General features: G+C 41.0%; 1 protein-coding gene across 1 annotated transcript; it reads left to right on the forward strand.

Moving 5' to 3' along the window:
• Positions 1-220: 220 nt before the first annotated feature.
• On the forward strand, positions 221-18,048 carry LOC308076706 (uncharacterized protein). The gene is made up of 11 exons (XM_080417139.1): positions 221-444; positions 2,228-2,271; positions 2,405-3,145; positions 3,530-4,432; positions 7,627-7,796; positions 8,856-8,964; positions 9,965-10,070; positions 13,204-13,358; positions 14,059-14,170; positions 14,908-15,022; positions 17,033-18,048. The coding sequence occupies exons 2-11, from the start codon at positions 2,237-2,239 to the stop codon at positions 17,044-17,046; spliced, it is 2,460 nt and encodes an 819-aa protein (XP_080273265.1). The 5' UTR covers positions 221-444; positions 2,228-2,236; the 3' UTR covers positions 17,047-18,048.
• Positions 18,049-18,687: the final 639 nt, after the last annotated feature.

The following is an 18,687-nucleotide window of genomic DNA, read 5'->3' on the forward strand; positions in this document are numbered from 1 at the left end:
TTTGAACACAGCAGATCTACAAGCTTGTAGATCTGCTATTTTCAAATAGCCGATGCATAAAGGTTTAAACATTAAACCCAAAGTCTGGTGACGCGAGGTTCCACCAGACTTTTTCCAGGTTTAAAGTGCTCATGTGACCCAAGTTGCTTCTTTTGGGCATGTTTCCCTGGACCTAGTTGCTCATTTTTCTCACAAAATCTGGCAACACTGGCATTGCTGTGCAAGGCGGAAAAGGAGGACGTCCATCCACATCAACAACAGCTCTGCATTATATTATATTATAAAGACTATACTTTTATACACATTATAGCACAACAACATTTACCATTATCCTTCTATTCTGTTGCTAGTTGTGGTTGTTTCAATGTGTTGCTGTCGTCGTATAATAATATCCTAGACATTTAGTTTAGTTATAGTCGCTGACCCCGGGGGACGTGCACTGAGGTAAGATATCATATAAACATTAACAATATTAATGTTATTAAAAAAAGTGAAGTATGTATATGTGAAAACGTGTCGGAGTTATTGACGAGACTTCAGTATAAACGAGTCTTTAGTTAGTAGCCTACTCGGACGTCGGCTAACGTTAGCCTGTTAGCTTCGTGTGGCACATGCGTGTCGCAGCTGAATATTGTAACTTTCACATCATGAACAGTTTGGTAAAGAGTTTTACAACGGTTTGCATTAAGCCCGGGGCTTCTTGGTTGTTAAAGTACATGATGAAATACAGTGGTGGAAAAAGTACTGATTTTTTTTTTACTTAAGTAAAAGTATCAATACGGCAATCTGGTTGCAAAGTCAGGAATTCAAAATGTACTTGAGTAAAGGTACAAAATACAAAAGTATTTGCATCAAAATGTTACTTAAAGTACCAAAAGTAGAAAGTACTCATTATGCAGAATGTCCCATTTCACCACTTTTCCAAATGTATAAACATCTTTTGAAAATGGCAGATCTACAAGCTCACAATGAGTCGCATCGCGAGTGAGCTTGTAGATCAGCCATTTTCAAATGGCCGAAGTGTATATAGGGCTGAAGGGGTTAATGTATGTTTTGCAATAATAATCTAAATCTACAAAGTAACAAGTCATTTTTCAAATAATTGTAGTGGAGTAAAAGTGCAATATTTGCCTCTGAGATGTAGTAGAGTAGAGGTAAAAGTACAGAAAAATGGAAATACTCAAGTGAAGTAAAAATGCCTCAAAATGGTACTTAAGTACAGTACTTGAGTAAATGTACTTAGTAACTTTACACCACTGACTGCATGCTACATGTTGATGCTTTGTGTTGCTGTAGTAACTATATTATGCTAATGCTACGCTGTTAAGCCTCGTTTATACGTACGACGGTGTCAGAAGTTAGCCTGCCGAAAATAACTAATATACAAGGCAAGCCCTTCTTTTTCTTTCGTTTTTTGCACTGTGACACACCCTCGTGCTAAATACTTTTAGCACTACATTAGCCTTGGATCAAGACTACCATAGATGTATCTGATCGAGTCTTGACTTTTACTTTCGTAGATATGAAAGTAAAAGTCAAGACTTGATCAAATACATCTACTGTATGATGGTCTTGATCCAAGGCTAGGTCTAACATATTTTGCAGCTGGGCTGGGCCACAATGCTACAAAACTGAGCATGAGTGGGTTTGAGATGGTTTCTACCTTGGGGTCACTAGCAGTGTTGCCAAGTCTCGTGAGAGTAGTAAGCCAACTCTTGCTAGAAATATAAGCCACATCGCACCTCGAAAAACAAGCCACAAAATATGGCTATGTATTCCTAATAATTTATTATCATTTAGTTTTGGTTATTTATTATAGCATTACACACATATTTGAGCCAGGGGCTTAATAAGTAGACACAAGACCGATTCTGTTAGTCAACGTGATTCACACTAACGGGAATTATAGTATATACATCAAAGAAATGTTGGCTTGTCAGATTTGCCAAAGAAGCCACCGCGCTTTTAAAACGAGTCACAATCCGCGACTCCCCGCAACTCTGGAAAAAAACAAGCCAAAAGTTGCAGTAAATAAGCAGACTTGGAAATACTGGTCACTGGAGTGTTTAGGCCTCCGGGCACTTCCAGTACAAACAAGGGTTTCTGCATAATTACTAAATAATTAACTTTCTTTGCACTTGTTCAGCTGCACAGTTTGTTTTGCTTACAACAACATATTTGCTGTGTTTTTCTTTTATATATTTATACTTTTCCTTTTTTCTCTAAGGTGGATAAAATGTCAAGACAGAGGTCGCGATCGCCACGCTACAGGTGAATGCATTTTCATCATGCTGATCTGCATAACTGATTTTATCACGAACAATTTCAGAACTGTATTGAGTATGTTTGGACTATTTAAAAAAAATTGTTTTATTAATTGCCTTGTCAAATGTTCTCTTTGCAGATCGAGTCCCCCAAGGCATGAAGGCGCAGGAAGCCATTCACGGAGGCCTCCTTGGAATGTTGACTCGGGATCGCACATGGGGCCGGCAGAAACGGATGGGATACCGTTCGAGCGCAACAGACACCCTAGAGACGATTCTGGAGAACATTGGAACTATTTCAGAGAGGAGACTCGCCAAGCGCCAAAGAGACGAACGCCTCCCTTCAGAGAGGAGACCCGCCAAGCGGGCAAGAGACGAAGCCCTCCCTTCCGGGAAACACGTCAGCCTGGGCAACAACATCACCCCCACCCAGAAGAGTTCTGCCAGAGAACACCGCCCTCCCAGCCTCGAGAGCCAAGCTATGCCGAGCGTAGGAGGCTGTCTCCAAAGCAGCCTTTCCACAGACACGAAGGTGGTGACAGAGGAAGAGGAGACTTGAGGGTCTTTGAAGATGAGGAAAGGCAACACCTGTCGCCTCAGAGGCTGCCTAGGGAGAGATTCTTGCCGAACCCCACAGCTCCATCACATCCCAACCACCAACAACAGAGAGAGCAGCCTGTGATAAACTGGGCGAGAGAGGATCGCGGGAGCTCAAGGGGCAGAGTTGCCCGGTCAAGATCGCATGACCATGGACAAAGAGATGGAAGGAAAGACCCACTGGGTCCGTACAAGGAGCGACGAAGAGCAGAACCACACCATGAAAGAAGCCCCGCCTTCTCAAACAGGCAAAGAAGAGAGATGGATGATGCTTTGAGCCATGGGTAAAGTTTAAAATAAGAGTGGTTCATGCTGCTATCAAGGGGAAAAACAGAAAAGAAGAATGCTGAGGAGCTGCCATCTTTCCTGCTTTTCAGGAAAACCTGACCTGCACCTCATTCGTCGTTCGCTATTGTCACATTCTTTAGAAGCATTATTTCTTGCTTTTTATATTCTAACCCTTGTAAATTGTCTTGGTGTGGTGAACATAGATGTTAATTAACTGTCCACCATTTTGCCAATTCTAATCTTAAAGGTAATTTCTGACTGTTGATTTAGTTAAGTTCTTTTGAATTAGAATAAATCTCACAGATACGAGTGAGGCAAATAACATCACTGTTCTTGTATATCATTGTTGAACAGTTTCACCTGCTCTTATGTCAACACAGGTACGGGAAAGAAGAAGAGGAGTTTAGTTCACCAGAGAAGCCTAGAGATGGGTTTGGAGGAGGTGATCGAGAACTCGGGGGTCCCCAGAAAGGCTTCTCTCACAGGGAGGATCGGGGTGCACGACCAGTTATCGTTGAACACGATCACGGCATCACAAACAGTGGACCGTCGCAATGGGACCGTGACCTGGACTTTGATGGAGAGAGTCGCCCCCTACAAAAAGGTTCCTTGCATGAGCAGTTCAGGATGCTGAACAGATCCAACGCCAGGGAAGAATTGAGGCATCGACCCCTTGACAATGACGGTGGAGACCCTGGTCGTGATCGTGAATCAAGTAGGAGCCCTATGCGACGAGACACGACCAGCCCCACAGGCTTTCCTGACGGAGGCGGTTCGTCGAATTACAGAGACAGAAGCCCCCCTGATCCAGGAAGAGGAAGAGGGAGGATGAACCCCAGCTGGGGCCGAAGGATGGGAAATGGTCCCCCTAGAAACCACCCTCCTTTACAGCAACTTCCTCAGGAGCGGCACGGTCCTCCACAGCAACCCCAAAGGCGGGAGAACCGCTCTGCTGATGTGGGAGACTTTTACATGGACTCCAGGGAAGAGGATCCTGGCTGGACAGAAGAGGACATGGAGCCTAAAATGCCTCGTGGGCGGGAGCACAAATGGAACAGCCTGCAAAACGCCAATGAAGATGACATGGAGCCTAAAATGCCCCGTGGGCGGGAGCACAAATGGAACAGCCAGCAAAACGCCAATGAAGAAGACATGGAGCCTAAAATTCCCCGTGGGCGGGAGCACAAATGGAGCAGCCAGAAAAACACCAATGAAATGACCGTTGTAACCGAGGAGACGCTGACCATCAAAGTGGACATGAGTCGGCCCGTGAATCGAAACAGGTAGAGTATATTGTTTTAAAAAAATGCTAAGGAGAAGGGTGGAAGTTCATGCTTTTTTCCCCAGAGCTCACTGAACGATGCTGTGAGAAGAGTTAACAGAAAATCCATGAAGATCACATGCTACAGTTGGAAAAACACTGATAATACAGATGACTTTCATGAGACCGCACGGCTGTAGACATCACCAGCGCCTCTGAATTGTAAACCACTCATCTTATGTGAAAGGGAAATCTCTTACATTTCAAAAGCTTTTGGAAGTATCCCAGCCCTTGCCCTTTTCCTTACGAGGGAAAGAATATGAAGAAAAAATGTCCTTAAAGACTTTAAAATAATGCCTTGCTGAAAAGATTTGAGGAGTGTCTGACCATGGTTTGCCACATACTTCCATTTGCCCCCCAAGGTAATGGACACATGGCTCACTTATGCTGCATCATTTCAACTTCACTGTTCTACATACATTTTTGAGCACACGTGGAAACTCACATTTGTCAAAAGAAGATGTACACTAATGGTAATGGTTCACAAAGATATTCCTCTCGATTACAAGAAGAAAATGTGGAGGAATAATCAGGAATTTGAGATGCTGATTTGTGCCTGCCTGTTATCAACAACAAACCTGGAAACATCATCCACCTCCATTGAGATTGTTGTGAGACATGCCACCAGACTGCTGGTATTAAGCTGACAAATGGATGGATTCGTAACTTGAACATGGAAGAGACCGACACGGCAGAGAAGCCTTGCATTCCTACAATAGATCCCAGGACAGACTAGTCGACTAGAAATGAAGGGAGTTACATAACGAAATGACTGAAGCTACATATGGTCCTCGCATCCCTACATGCTACAGAAGATCACGGAGATGAAGAGAAACCACAAAGGAATGAGGAGGGAGGCTCACATTCTGAGGCAGTTTTTTGCAAGGAGGGAAGGAGAAGAAATACCCCCCCCCCCCCCCAACAAACGACAACAAACAAACAAACAAACAAACCTTCCAAACCAGAACTTTCATGAGGACAACTGGGCAATGGCACATATGATTCAAATGACCTGACTGTGTTGTTTTCACCAAGGAAAACCGTAGCACTGATGATGTTTTGGTGAAGATGTCATAAATAACTACCAGGAAGAAAAAGCAATGCTGAATTTCTGGTATTGAGTGTTTTTCAACCCAAGAACATTCTTGTTCCTCTGAAGTAATCAACTTGATGATTATTTTTTTGACTGAACACTACTCCAGACCTTTATTTTTTTACTTTACCCCCCCCCCCCCTCCCTTTTCTTTTTAGAGATAAAGGTTACTAAGAAGAATATGGAAATTACCATTCTCATGTAGGAATGGGTGTACCGGTAGTTTATTTTTAACATCACCTGTCCATAGCATCTTCTGGTTTTTGGAGGACAAAATAAGGGGGCGTAAATATCTATCTCACACCATAATATGGATGAACCTCAGTTGGTGCAAAACCTCCCATACTTAAAGAACAGGAGTGCTCCTTCGACGTCTTGATCTCATGACATCATCACACTGGATAGACAGCATGTATTAAACATCACTAACTTTGAAGGCCAATGTGAGTCCAACAGCTTTGGAATTGATTGATGCTACACCATCTGCCTGAGGTTGAACTGACTGACTGACCCATGACCATTTATGCTTCTCTTGCCATCTGAAGAATTGAGACCTTCACCATTGTTCAGGATGCCTGAGCAACAAACGGAGAAATTTGATATACCAGCAGCCAACAATTTTCCACATGGAGAAATCTGATCTGGACTCATTCGACCTTCTGTAATTGCATAAAAGAAGACATGGCATTGGCTGAGAACTTTTCCCATTATGAAGATGCAACATTACAGATCATGACCCAAACAGAAAGGGTTGTTATGTTAAATGTTCTTTCACCAAGTATTTGTGTGCGTCCAGGGCCAGGAGGTGCTGTACAGCTATATCGCTTTACTAAGGTAAGTCCAGCTGTGGTGCAACAATGGATTGACAAGACTCACAAGTGCCTTTGTCCTTTCTCATACTGAGGGAAAACATGGTGAGGATGTTGGCCATGCACGTCAAGAACATTCTCATGGAAACTAAGGAGAGGAAGTGGACATTTGAAGATGTGTTTATTTATGTATAAAACATTTACCAGAGCAGCCTGCAATGATTGAACAGGTGTGAGATCTTCCTCAAGGATGCCTGACAGAACAAAACACATGGCTGATCATTATGTAGACATTACCTGTGATGGCGCTGATCTTCAAGTTACTGATTGTTTCTCAAACCACTCAGCCACATTGATGATGATGATGCTGATGATGATTGGAAGCTAAAGTGAAAATGCTTGAAGATAAACAAATCATTGGTTCATGTAATTGGTGGTACATTTCTGTGGATTCTGAGGATTTTATCAGGACCTCGCTTACTACTGCTCTGAAGAAGGTGTAGAACACACCAGGCTGGAGAAACCTGAATGCATCATGAAACAAGCAGACAAGATGGCTCCTGTGAAGCTGAAAAAACTGGCATAACTGGTGGTATGAATAACTGGCATTCCAGTGGGCTCAATGCATGAAGATATTTGATGTGCCGTGAACAGGATAAGTGAAGCTTGAGAGGTGATTTAATTCTGTCCATTTGAAACATCGTCCAGCTCCGAGACAAGAGGTTCAAGAAGGACATGGAGACTGAGCAATGAAAGGGAAAGAAGTGTGAACTTTCACCCCGGCCCCCTTACACTGACCCGTGAACTGTCACAGTTACTGAAAGTGAACTTTTCAGTTTCCGGCTGACATTTCAAACCTTTTCATTTAAAAGAAAACCATATTCAGAGTTGTTTTAATCTCCCTCTTTTATTCGCTTCCTTCAGAAGCTATATACTTTGTTTTAGGATTTATTATAGCATGTAGTTAGTATAGGCAGGCTGTTCTGTCCATTAGGTTGTGTGACAGGTAAGTTTCTGCGGTATGGTAATGAAGTCACTTTTGTTTCAAATTCAGATACGATAGCCAAAATGTCTAGTTATGCATTTGAGCAATTGGACTAAAACATGTTGCTCGCCTTAAGTCGTCACTCGTCAGAGCATGTTTATAATCTTAAACTGTTCACATTCTTTATACCATTTGGGCTCATCAACCCAGCAGTTATCTCCCCCGTCCCTTTTAACGCTGGTACTGATTCCCGTTTCCTCCTCCTGCAGCCTGCAGTGTTACTCCTCAGACAGACAGCTGTCTCTGGACCTGGTCAACGTGGGCCGCCAGCGTCTCGACTTCCTGCCCATGCTGGAGCATTCTGGAACCTACCGCGAGAGCTCCATGCACACTGGGACGTTTGCCCAGGAGATCATCACACTGGTGCATCAGGTTAAAGGTGTGTGTGCGCAGTGTATAAACATTCACTTGGCAGAGTGGACATGGTTAAACATTGATTGCGTGGATTAAAGTTCACATTAGCCACGACTGATTTCAGTCATTTGGATTACATAGAAGTCAGCATGTCATCAATGGAAGCGTCACTCACCGAAAATAGCCTATTTTTGGTTATTCGTTATTTTGAGATTAAATAGTATTTATAGTGGTCAAACTAGCTATAGAATACATGTTCAATATGCATTTTCTTCAACTGGTTGGCTGTATGGCTACCAAAACATAATAATTTTACATATTTAGTTAGTTATATGTAGTAGTTAGTTAGTACATATTTAGTTTATTAAACTCAGCCCTAGTGTATGGGGGGCTCCTTTCACGCTATTTCATAAATCGCAGATTAGGACTTGTTCCTATCCGCCCATTTATCAGAGAAACTTGCAACTTACAATGACAAATGGGTAATACACAGCCATGACATCCTTGCACATTTTAACATTGGGTGGACTAGAGGAGTATTGGTTCGAAATTCATAAAAAATCATGGCGCCGCATTTTTAACAGAGACCGTCATGTAATCAAAAAAAGTTCAGGATTGATCCAACAAAATTGAATACTTTATTAGTCAGAACTGTAAACGGCACATGGTACAGTAAGACATTAAAGTCCTGGGGACTTGTTTCCATTGTGGTCCTAAAAAAAAAAGCCATGCAGTATGTAAGTGTCCTTGAGCAAGGCAGAACACTGCCCTCCGTATTCAGTGAGTCACTATATGAGGGAGTTGGGTACCTACCTAACCAATGTAAACAACACCTCAGTTAATGAGGCACACAAAGTCTATTTAAAGTAAGGTTCTAGTGGCTACTTGTCAGTTATGTCTGTGGCTGCTAGTGTCGTTCTGCTTGTAACTTAGGAAATGCGTAATTAAATTCAGAATGGTCTATTCCTGTGAACTCCACATTGCCTTGGTAATGGCTACCAGGGATCCTGATAAAGGATAAATTATGTTAAAAGTACCCGCTTTGTGGACTTAATCTTCATCATTTTTGCCTTCATCTCCACAGAGGTGTATTTTGGAGGTTATGGAACCACACTGAATGAGCGTTTTAGGGTTCTCAAGGAGGCCGTCTCCCCAGAGAAGGAGCAGCCAGTGGAGCAGCTAACTCTGAACAGGTATGTCTCCCAACAGTGTTAATTTTGACAGCAAATATTCATTTACTTTTAGTCAGTCTTTCGATTAAAATTCCATTTAGTTTTAGTCGTATTTTAGTCATCTGAAACGTTGCAGTTTTGATCTAGTTTTCATCAGTGAAAAAAGGTAGTCAACGAACATTTTTCATCATAATTCTAGTTGACGAAATGAACACAGTCTCCAGCTGACCACACAGTTTCACTTACTGACCAGTTAAGATAGAAAAGGGACGATGCACTCTTTAGGTGCTGGCCACGAAAGCACAGAACCAGAATTATAAAAGGTAAAGGTTTATTGTTTCCACGGTAGAATATTGTCTTGAGAAAAAAAAGTGATTGCTTTGAGCGATGTTATTCAATGTTAAGTCAATGTGAAGACTGAATGGACTAGTGAGAGAGAGAGAGAGAATTGTCTATCTCTGGTTAATCTCGCATGCATAGCCAGCCTGAGTTCAAAACTTTTAATCCATATCTGATCAGATTTCAATTTTTTTAATTGACTTTTTTTTTTCTGAGATAATTCTATGATCGCAGATCGGATATCAAAAAGATCGCTGTTGGTTTTTGAACGACACAAATTCCAAATCTGATCCACTCGGATATGGATTAATTGAACTCTTGGCCCCACGATCAGAGATATCTGCCTAATCTCTGTCAAAAAATAATGGGATGTTAGGATTGGTTCTAACAGCAGTGGGCGGTGGATGTAGTCCCTACATTGAAATTAGATTTATTGGTACGTAGTGGTACGTAGTACGTAGTTTTACTCTCTAGTTTTACCATGTTAAACAAACCTTGACTTACATCGCTGTTGCCGATTTATTTTATTTCTTGGTCCGGTGTCAATGCACCTTAACCAACCAAACAATACAATAAATATTATACAATATTATTATACAAAATGAAAACAATATGGACAACAATAATGGCAATCTAAAAGTGCTTCTGAAAAGCGTGTGCAATTCTTTTTTTCCTTCCTCAGGCGCTTCAATATGAATATGACTGCATTACCTGAAGACGAACCCCTGTTCTCCAGACTGGGAGACATGCACGATGATTCTCTGTTTTCCAGATTGGGAGACATGCAGGTAACCGCCCAATCCCCATTGAATCTATATTTCCTGAATATGTATCGTCTCTGTCGGGTGGAAACCTTGTATGTAGGGATGTCCCGATCCGATCACGTGATCGGGGATCGGGGCCGATCACGTCATTTTCAAAAGATCGGAATCGGCAAAAAAAGATCGGGAATAAAAGAAAATAATAATAATTTTAAATATTGTATTAATAAAATATTTATATTATTGTATTTAACGTTCTTAAAGTCATCATTAACAGCGTCATATGGAGAAGTGTTCTCCCTCGGTAAAACACCTCGTAATGAGAAGTCTCTCTCGTCTCTGTCTGTAACGTGCTGTATCTGCAGGCTGAGCTCTCCACCCCTCCACACACACACACACGCGCGCACACACAGGCACACACACGCACACACACACACACACGGTGGCCCCGTGGCGTTCATAGAGGGAGACGCACGCAGGAGGAGTAGCGCTGGTCGTCAACATTGTAAAACATCTTGGATCGACCAGTGCTGGAATAATAACTGATCATCATACATCTCAAATATAAGTCTACTACTAACCTTTGTTGCTGTTGTCATCTCAAATTGACCAGCCAAACTAAAATCCACCATTTTTAGAGTGTTACTCCAACTTCCTTGGATTAGATCAGATGCGATGCGTTTTCAACAGAAATGCGCATATTATTGCCAGTCAGCTGTGTAACACTAGCTGGTTAACGATGGCTCGTTGAGCCTGTATGGCATTTGACCACATAGCAATCAACATCACTAATTAATGTCAGCTGTGTGTGTGTGTGTGTGTGTGTGTTTAATGTCCAACTGAATGTTTTCTGTAGTGTAGATATTAAGTAGAGCAGGGGTCTTCAACAGGGGGTCGGGGACCCCTAGTTCTCAGAGTTACTACAGGGGGGTCTCCAAATCTTTGTGTGATAGGACCTTTTTCTTTTATTTACATTAACCACATGAACCCTAATATCCCTATATTCTGAGGGGAACTTTAGAAGAGGTAGAGGGGAAAAGAGCAGACCAAGTACAGAGCCTAGGCTCAACTTTACTAAGTACTGAGAGTTTGACATGTCTGATAAATACACTGATGACAGTGCTGTCAAACAAGTCTATGAAGCTATCTATGAAATCTATGAAAAGGTTTAATCTGCAACACAAATTTTATACAATATGTAGTGGGGGTCCCTGCTTCCTCTCTCCCATAGCTAAGGGGTCCTTGACCTAAAAAATCTTGGGGACCCCTGCTGTAGTAATCAGAGTAGACCCTCTCCCTCACGCTAAACATAAATGACTTCTAAGTTCCACTTCTCCCCAAAAGGACTTTATTTTCCATCCTGAATGACAAGTCTAATATTATTATTGTATTTTGGCTATGTGCGATAACTGCAAGCCAATGTTCAGAGATTCAGTATTTGTCTTCATTTCTTTAATTGTCTCCGCCAGGCCGAAAGGCATGGCGAGAGTATGTTTTCGCCCCTGTCCGTCCGTGTGTCCGTCCGTGTGTGTGTGTGTCCGTCCGTCATTCTGTCATTTTGTGTACAGCTAATCTCTGGCACCGTTGGCTTGATCGCAGAGAAACTGTGCACACACACTCCCTGGATGCCAGAGCAGAACCTCTGCCCCAAATTTTTCAAATGGGCCTGTTATAGCGCCACCAGGAGGCCGCTTTTTGCAAAACACATTTTTGGACAGTACTCCTACAGATCTTGGCCAAAATTCCCCAAATCGGTACACAGTATCTCTATAGTCATTAAAAGAAACGGCTAATTTCAGATTTTTCATATTCCATCCTGATTGGCAAAAATTGGCTTTCAAAGTTTGCAGGAGTACTCCGTTTCGAACAAAATGCCTCAAATCATGAACACAGCATGCAATTTCCGTGAAATTTTGCTCACACATTCCCATTAGGCCGAGGAAGAAATGCCATTTGAAAATGTTCAAATCAGCCTCATGGTGGCGCTGTAACAGGCCGATTCGTGTTTTTACCTATAACTACACCGATCAGTGTAAAACTTTGTATGCACACTCTCTAGAGGCCAAGGAAAAACCTTTGCCCTGCATTTTTCACATTTGCCTCTTATAGCGCCACCAGGAGGCAGACTTATGTAAAACACATTTTTTGATATTAAGCCTTCAGATTTGATCCAAATTTCACGCAAATAGGTATACATGATCTCTATAGTCATGTGATCAAGACGGATCTGATTTTTCATATTCCATCCTGATTGGCTAACATTGACATGTAATGTTTGCAGGAGTGGCCCGTTTTGAACAAAATGCTGCAAATCATGAACGCAGCGTCCGATTGTGGTGAAACTTTGAATGCACATTTGCACTACGTTGAGGAACCTTTTAACATTGGCATGTTATAGCGCCACCAGCAGGTCAAAATTAGCAAAACACATTTTTAGAACAAAATGCCTCAAATCATGCATGCAGTGTCCGATTGCCGTGCACAGCCTAGGAATAAATGGCACCCTTTTCACATTGGCCTATTATAGCGCCACCAGGAGGCCATAATAACCTACCTGACCTGGTGGAGACTTGTGCTCCGAGGAGCACTTTTTCTAGTTAACATTTATTTTGTTGGCAATAATTCAACTGTCAGCCAGTGTTTTGAGACATAGTCTTTTATTGCTACAAAATAAATGATAAAAATAAATGCATAAATTATAATTTAAAAATATTTTTTTAAATGAAAAGATCGGATCGGGAAAGATCGGGATCGGCAAATACTCAAAATCAAAAGATCGGGATCGGATCGGGAGCAAAAAAACGTGATCGGGACATCCCTACTTGTATGTCCAAACCTTTCAGGGTTCAAATTCATAAATGGCAAAAATAGCAGAGCTACAAGCTCACTTCGAGCCGTGTTTTAAGCTTGTGGATCTGCTACTTTTGATACTTGTGTGTGACGCTGTAGTATGATCAAGCAGGGCGTTAAATCTACGAAAAAAGTAGAAAGAGACGGCAACAATATGCAATGTGTTTTTTTCTTTTTTTTTCTTTGACTAGGCAGTTAAAAACTTCCGTATTGGATACAGCTTGTAATGTAGAATGAATTAACCTCATCTGTTGAGATTGGTCTGTGATGATGATGTGTAGAGTTTTGATTGGTTTGAGTGTGTGAACAGCCCCCCAGACAGCAGCAGCAGCAGCAACAGGAGATGGTCCGAGACCCTGGGGACCTGAGGTACGATCTGGAGCGGAGGAGGCAGGAGAGGCTGGAGGGGGTGAAGGTGACCATACCTGGAGGAAGTCTCAAACAGTACCCCCTGGGGGTCAGGAGGTGAGACTACATGAATATGATTATTTTTAGTAGGTTGTTTGCGTTTTGAGGCGAGATGCATTTAAAAAGCCACTTGGCAGATTTGTAATTGAAATGTAATTGATCCCCCCTTTTCTTTGCATTCATTTAGTTTAGGTTCATAACATGAAACGACATGTGCTTGTGCTGATATTTTTCACATATAAATATTGCCTCTCCTAACCCTAATGTGGTGTTTAGATTTCAATTTATGGTGCAAATGTATGTGTTACCTAATCTACCTAAGGTACCTAAAACAGTTGAATAGATGCGCAGACGAAAACCAATAGTAGTGAATTTGTTATGGTAATCACAATATTGAACTGTGTGTGTATATATAATATATCGTGGCTGTCGGGCTCCATATTTTAACTTTTTGTGTTTTTTCGTCAATGAATGCCCTACTTGATCAAGTCCTCAAAAGTAACAGTTTTGGACATATGAGGTTCCCACCCTGACCCGACAGATGAGATATAGTCCTGAGTTGGTGTCGGCTAGTCCCAGAGATAATGTATTATTTACCTGTGAACAAACTGAACCGGACGTTTTTGACGGCACCCCCAATGTACTTGGAGGTGACACTACAGAGGGCATATTGTTCAGCTGAATCCATGTTAAATAGAAAGATGTATGTGACCTTCATTCTAACTCTCTACTAACTCTGCTCTGTCTCTCTTGTCAGTGATCAGAATGCAGAGTATGATGACCAGGAATCCAGTGATCAGGGGGAGAAAGGAGAATTTTCCAGCTGGTCAGGGGAGGAGCAGCAAGAGAGGAGATGGAGAGGAAACATGGTTAGTAGCAGAACACTACAATGTGTTTTTTTGTCTCCAGTATTGATAATTGGACAATATTGACACATTGAGATACAATAAAAATCTTTCTCAGTATAATCTATCATCATAGATAAGACGAGTGTGATCAGGATTGTTATTTTAGCAGTATTGCAACCAATTATACCAATGTGTATTTTGGATGTTACAGTACATGTACATGTTAGGCTTTGAGCCTTTACTCTTTCCTTTCTTTGCCTTTACACTCTCCAGAGTGACATAACCCCTCCTTCTCCACACACACACACACACACACACACACACACACACACACACACACACTCTTGTATTACTTGTTGAGGACATCAACATTTTAAGACAGTGATTTTATGAATGCCAGATCTACAAGCCCACAAGAGCTTGTAGATCTGCAATTTTCGGTTCACGACACCAGCGCGCAATTAAGCGTAAATTAGGTATAACTATTTCCAAACCCTAGACCAAACATTTACATGTCTAATCTTAAGCCTAACCCCAGCTGGAATCTTTTTCTACGTATAAACACATTTCAAAAAATATTTTTCTTGTGAGGACCAGAAACATTGTCCAACGTCTATTTCTCAAATTCTATTATACTTGTGGGGACATTTGGTCCTCACAAGTATAGTAACACACACGCGCAATCGTAAAGAATACTCTAATGTGAGTAAATGTTGGAGGCGTCTAAAGTTACAGTGGCCTTTCCCTCCTCGCCCCAGGGACCAAGAAGAGGTGGTCCTAACAGACAGAACTCGGGACCTCAGAGGAGGAACCATCGCCCTGGCACCCGTCCTGGGCAAATGAGATGGCAGAATAACCGCAACAATGTAGACGGTAGGTCGCATGCTGGTAAATATAAAAAAAATCTCTGCACTGCATTTCATATTGGTTTTTGGTCGTCAGGCCCAGTCATTGTGTAGTGATTTAAACCATGAGTAACTCCCCCGATCACCTGGGATTGAATCTCACCAGTATCTTCATGGGGTTTCTCAGAATAAAGTCGTCTAGTTGATTAGCTGACCATCAAATCCACTATCCGACACTATGAATATACATTTTTTTCCATTTATGAGAGATGAGGTATACTTTATTAATCTCCGAAGGTAAATTGAGGTGTTACAGCAGCATAATGTGATAAAATAAATATATACGAGACAATACAATAACACATCAGACACACATGGACACAATCACACATGAACAAAGCCTACACAGAACCACAACAACTTGCGCAACAACACAATAACATGTTGATCATCTCATTTCTGGGAACTTACGGTACAAACCCTGCTTCTAGAACACACCACTGCCTTCCCAGACGCGCTGAGTGCTGCTGCCTTAAGTAGAAACATCTTTATAACAGTGGTGTAAAGTAACTAAGTACATTTACTTAAGTACTGAAACATCTGGAGGCCTCCTGACTGTATCATAGGATTTCAACCTGTCTATATTTAGGTATTTGCCACTACATTCCTCCCTCTGAGGCATTTAGCCTCACTACTGTACCTTGCCTACCCGTACCTTACCTACCTGTAAGTAAATCTTTGATCTGGAGGCCTCCTGACTGTATCATAGGATTTCAACATGTCTATGTTTAGGTATTTGCCACTACACCAACAACAGAGCTTAATTTCATTTATTTGCAGTGGCAATATATCTACACTATATATGCAGCTGGGGGTGTTGATGTTGGGTAATTGGTTCACTAATGCATCCATATGGGTAATTGACTTGTTGTCAAACAAGTCATAGTTGTCATACGTGACACTGTGCAGCCAGCGTGGGGCGCCAAAACAGCAGACATGTAGAAAAAGGCATTAAAAACTAATGCCTAAGTCCACAGTGTGGAAATACTTTACTTTTCTTACTGCTTTACTTTATTGGTGAGATTACTACTGTTGTGAACAAGTTATATACAAAGTTGATCTTGTAAATCAAAATGAGCATATAATCATAGTGCATCATAGCCTTCTACTGACCGAACATGTCAGTAGACATAACATTTGTTGTTGTTGAACATGCTCACAACTATGTACTATTTTCACTATTTGTGAATGTTCCTGAAACATTTCTTTTTCATTTTGCCTCCCCTGGGCTGTTTCCTAATATCAGCCTCACAATAGAAAATACAGAGCATACTGCATAATCTTTGAACCATCTTTACTTACTACATGGGGAACAGACAGATGCGCAGAGATTCCGTGCATTTATAGATAGATTCTAGAAAGATATCAAGATATATCCTTTACAAAAATGGTAGGTTAAGTGATATTATTTGGTTAAAACAAAACGTTTTTTGTTAAAAAGCTAAAGCACTATATTCTGATAATAAAATCTGCTCATTTATTTGTCATTACCTCCAATTTCACTTGTTTAATCTGTATCCTGTGCGAGTTCTCTCTCCTGATTGGATAAAATTGGTATCTTGACATGAAAATGCTATTTCTGTTTACCAAAGAGCTGGCGAGACAGGGAGACTCCTGTTACTGAACAACAAACACTCTATAACAATGAGGACTACTAGAATATAGAGCTATTTAACAAAACATATCACTTACCCTACCTTTTAAGATGGGAGACTTAATAAATTCAAATGGCAGTTCTGACCCGCCTTCCTTTGCTCTGTTTCACTCCATGTCTCGCCTTTGTTTAATTTCCTGTACTTGATGTCTTAATTTAATTTCTGCTGCATCACATTTTGCTTTTTATACTATCTATGCCATTGCTTGTCTGTCTCTCTTTCTCTCTCCTTTTCTCATCTTGTTCTCTCTCTCGCCTCACATACACACAAGCCACCTCTCCTTTCTCCTTGATTAACTCTTTTTCCACCTTTCTGTCTTGTAGGTGCAAACTGGTGATTGGACAACATGAAGAAAAATCAACGCTCAGATCTCCGCTCTGATGCTATTGGCTGAGATCAAGCCAATTTTAAAACTGACCAAATAGGAGACAGAATGACTACTAATTGCTCTCGCAGGTGAGCTGACTCGGCACACGGTTGACATAATACAGCACTGGGAAGAAAGTGTCCAGGGAGAGAATTGGGCTACTGAGGGAAGATGGTGTTCAAAAGTGTCAATTTCAGTGTATTGAAATCCACTGGTATTCAGGTAGCTTCAGCAGAATTTATTGTATCTTTGATTTTTTTAATTTGCTCTGGTTGAAAACGGTCAATATGTTGTTTATATATATCCTAAAATCTATTAAAATGATTTTGTTGACTGGATCTTCAAAGCAAGATCTGATTTTAGTAACCGTAATCACAATATGTAGCACAATAATTTGCATTATCTTTTTATGATTTGTTTTCTTTTATACATTTATTTTCTTAACATTTTTCTCCCCACATTATTCGTTATGCCAATTCCCGTTAAACACTTACGTACAAGTCTCTCTGTTGTTGACCCCACTTGTTTGCAGAAGGGCAGATATCTACTGTAAATCAAGTGTTATATCTTCCCCTATTGTGTATTCAGTCAATATCGCCCACCATCACTTGTTAATCTATCCCTCCATCTGCATATCAAGGAACTGCGAATCCCTGATGAACATAACGGCTATTATTCATTCAGCGTTTAAATCTTTACCAATTATGGTATAGAGTTATTTTGATGTTGAAGAAAGTTTATGTATGCTTTTGTTTGCAGATATGTGGGGAGCCGTGTCTCTCCCCGGCTGCTGCCGTTACATGTTTTGTTATAATCTTTTAATTTCTGTATTGTTTTATCCCTTTTGTGCCAGCCTTAACATTGCCGTCTCATTTTTCTGAAGTAGATCTCGCTTGGAGTACTTATGACCAAGTGCCCTACAGAGCTGTATATATACGATTGTCCAAAATAAAAATATTTGTCTTTGTTCAACCTGGATCTCTCTGTGCTTTGGGTGGGTGGTTGATTGATTGAATATTTTATTGAAAGTTTGCAAAAGGTACAGAGGTACAGTTATGATGAGTGTGGATGTCATGATTATCCATGACCTGATCTGAAGATTTGAGTTATTAGGCATAGTTTTGCTTTAGCTGTTGGATACATGCATCTAACATCTGAGGAACAACTATTGGAAAGTGGTTTGCTCAAATAAAGCGTAACGGACACATTACAGCCAGGTCTGGCCTAAACGTAAATCAAAATATCAATTGACATTGAGCTTGAGTTGAAGCTTTTATTTCCAAACGGATTGAGTGAAAATGTGTAATCCATAAAAAATGCGACAAAATATATACATTTATGTGAACAGGTTTTACATCAGTTTATATATATAAAGGAAAAAACAACAACGGACTGATTTCTTTTCAGGAGCTGCCCTGTAAAGCAAAAAAGTCTGATAGAATGTTCGATAATCACAGCTTATGGACTGGTTATGACATCATACCAGTAGTGTAAGGCACAGTGACAGAGGCTGGCACTGAAATTTATCCAAGAAGTAACTATATTGGCAAGTGCAAATAAAACAGTATCTTGATGTACTTCCTTTGAAACGTAACTCTCACAACATCAGTA

The sequence above is a fragment of the Gymnoscopelus braueri genome (genome assembly GCF_963280865.1).
Source record: "Gymnoscopelus braueri genome assembly, chromosome: 21".
NCBI lineage: Eukaryota > Metazoa > Chordata > Actinopteri > Myctophiformes > Myctophidae > Gymnoscopelus > Gymnoscopelus braueri.

Bases quoted from the DNA above. Each gene is read 5' to 3' on its own strand.
- LOC308076706 (XM_080417139.1), top strand. From the start codon at position 2,237: ATGTCAAGACAGAGGTCGCGATCGCCACGCTACAG. The intron at 2,272-2,404 runs GTGAATGCATTT...TTCTCTTTGCAG, and splicing joins TCGCGATCGCCACGCTACAG to ATCGAGTCCCCCAAGGCATG. The intron at 4,433-7,626 runs GTAGAGTATATT...CTCCTCCTGCAG, and splicing joins CGGCCCGTGAATCGAAACAG to CCTGCAGTGTTACTCCTCAG.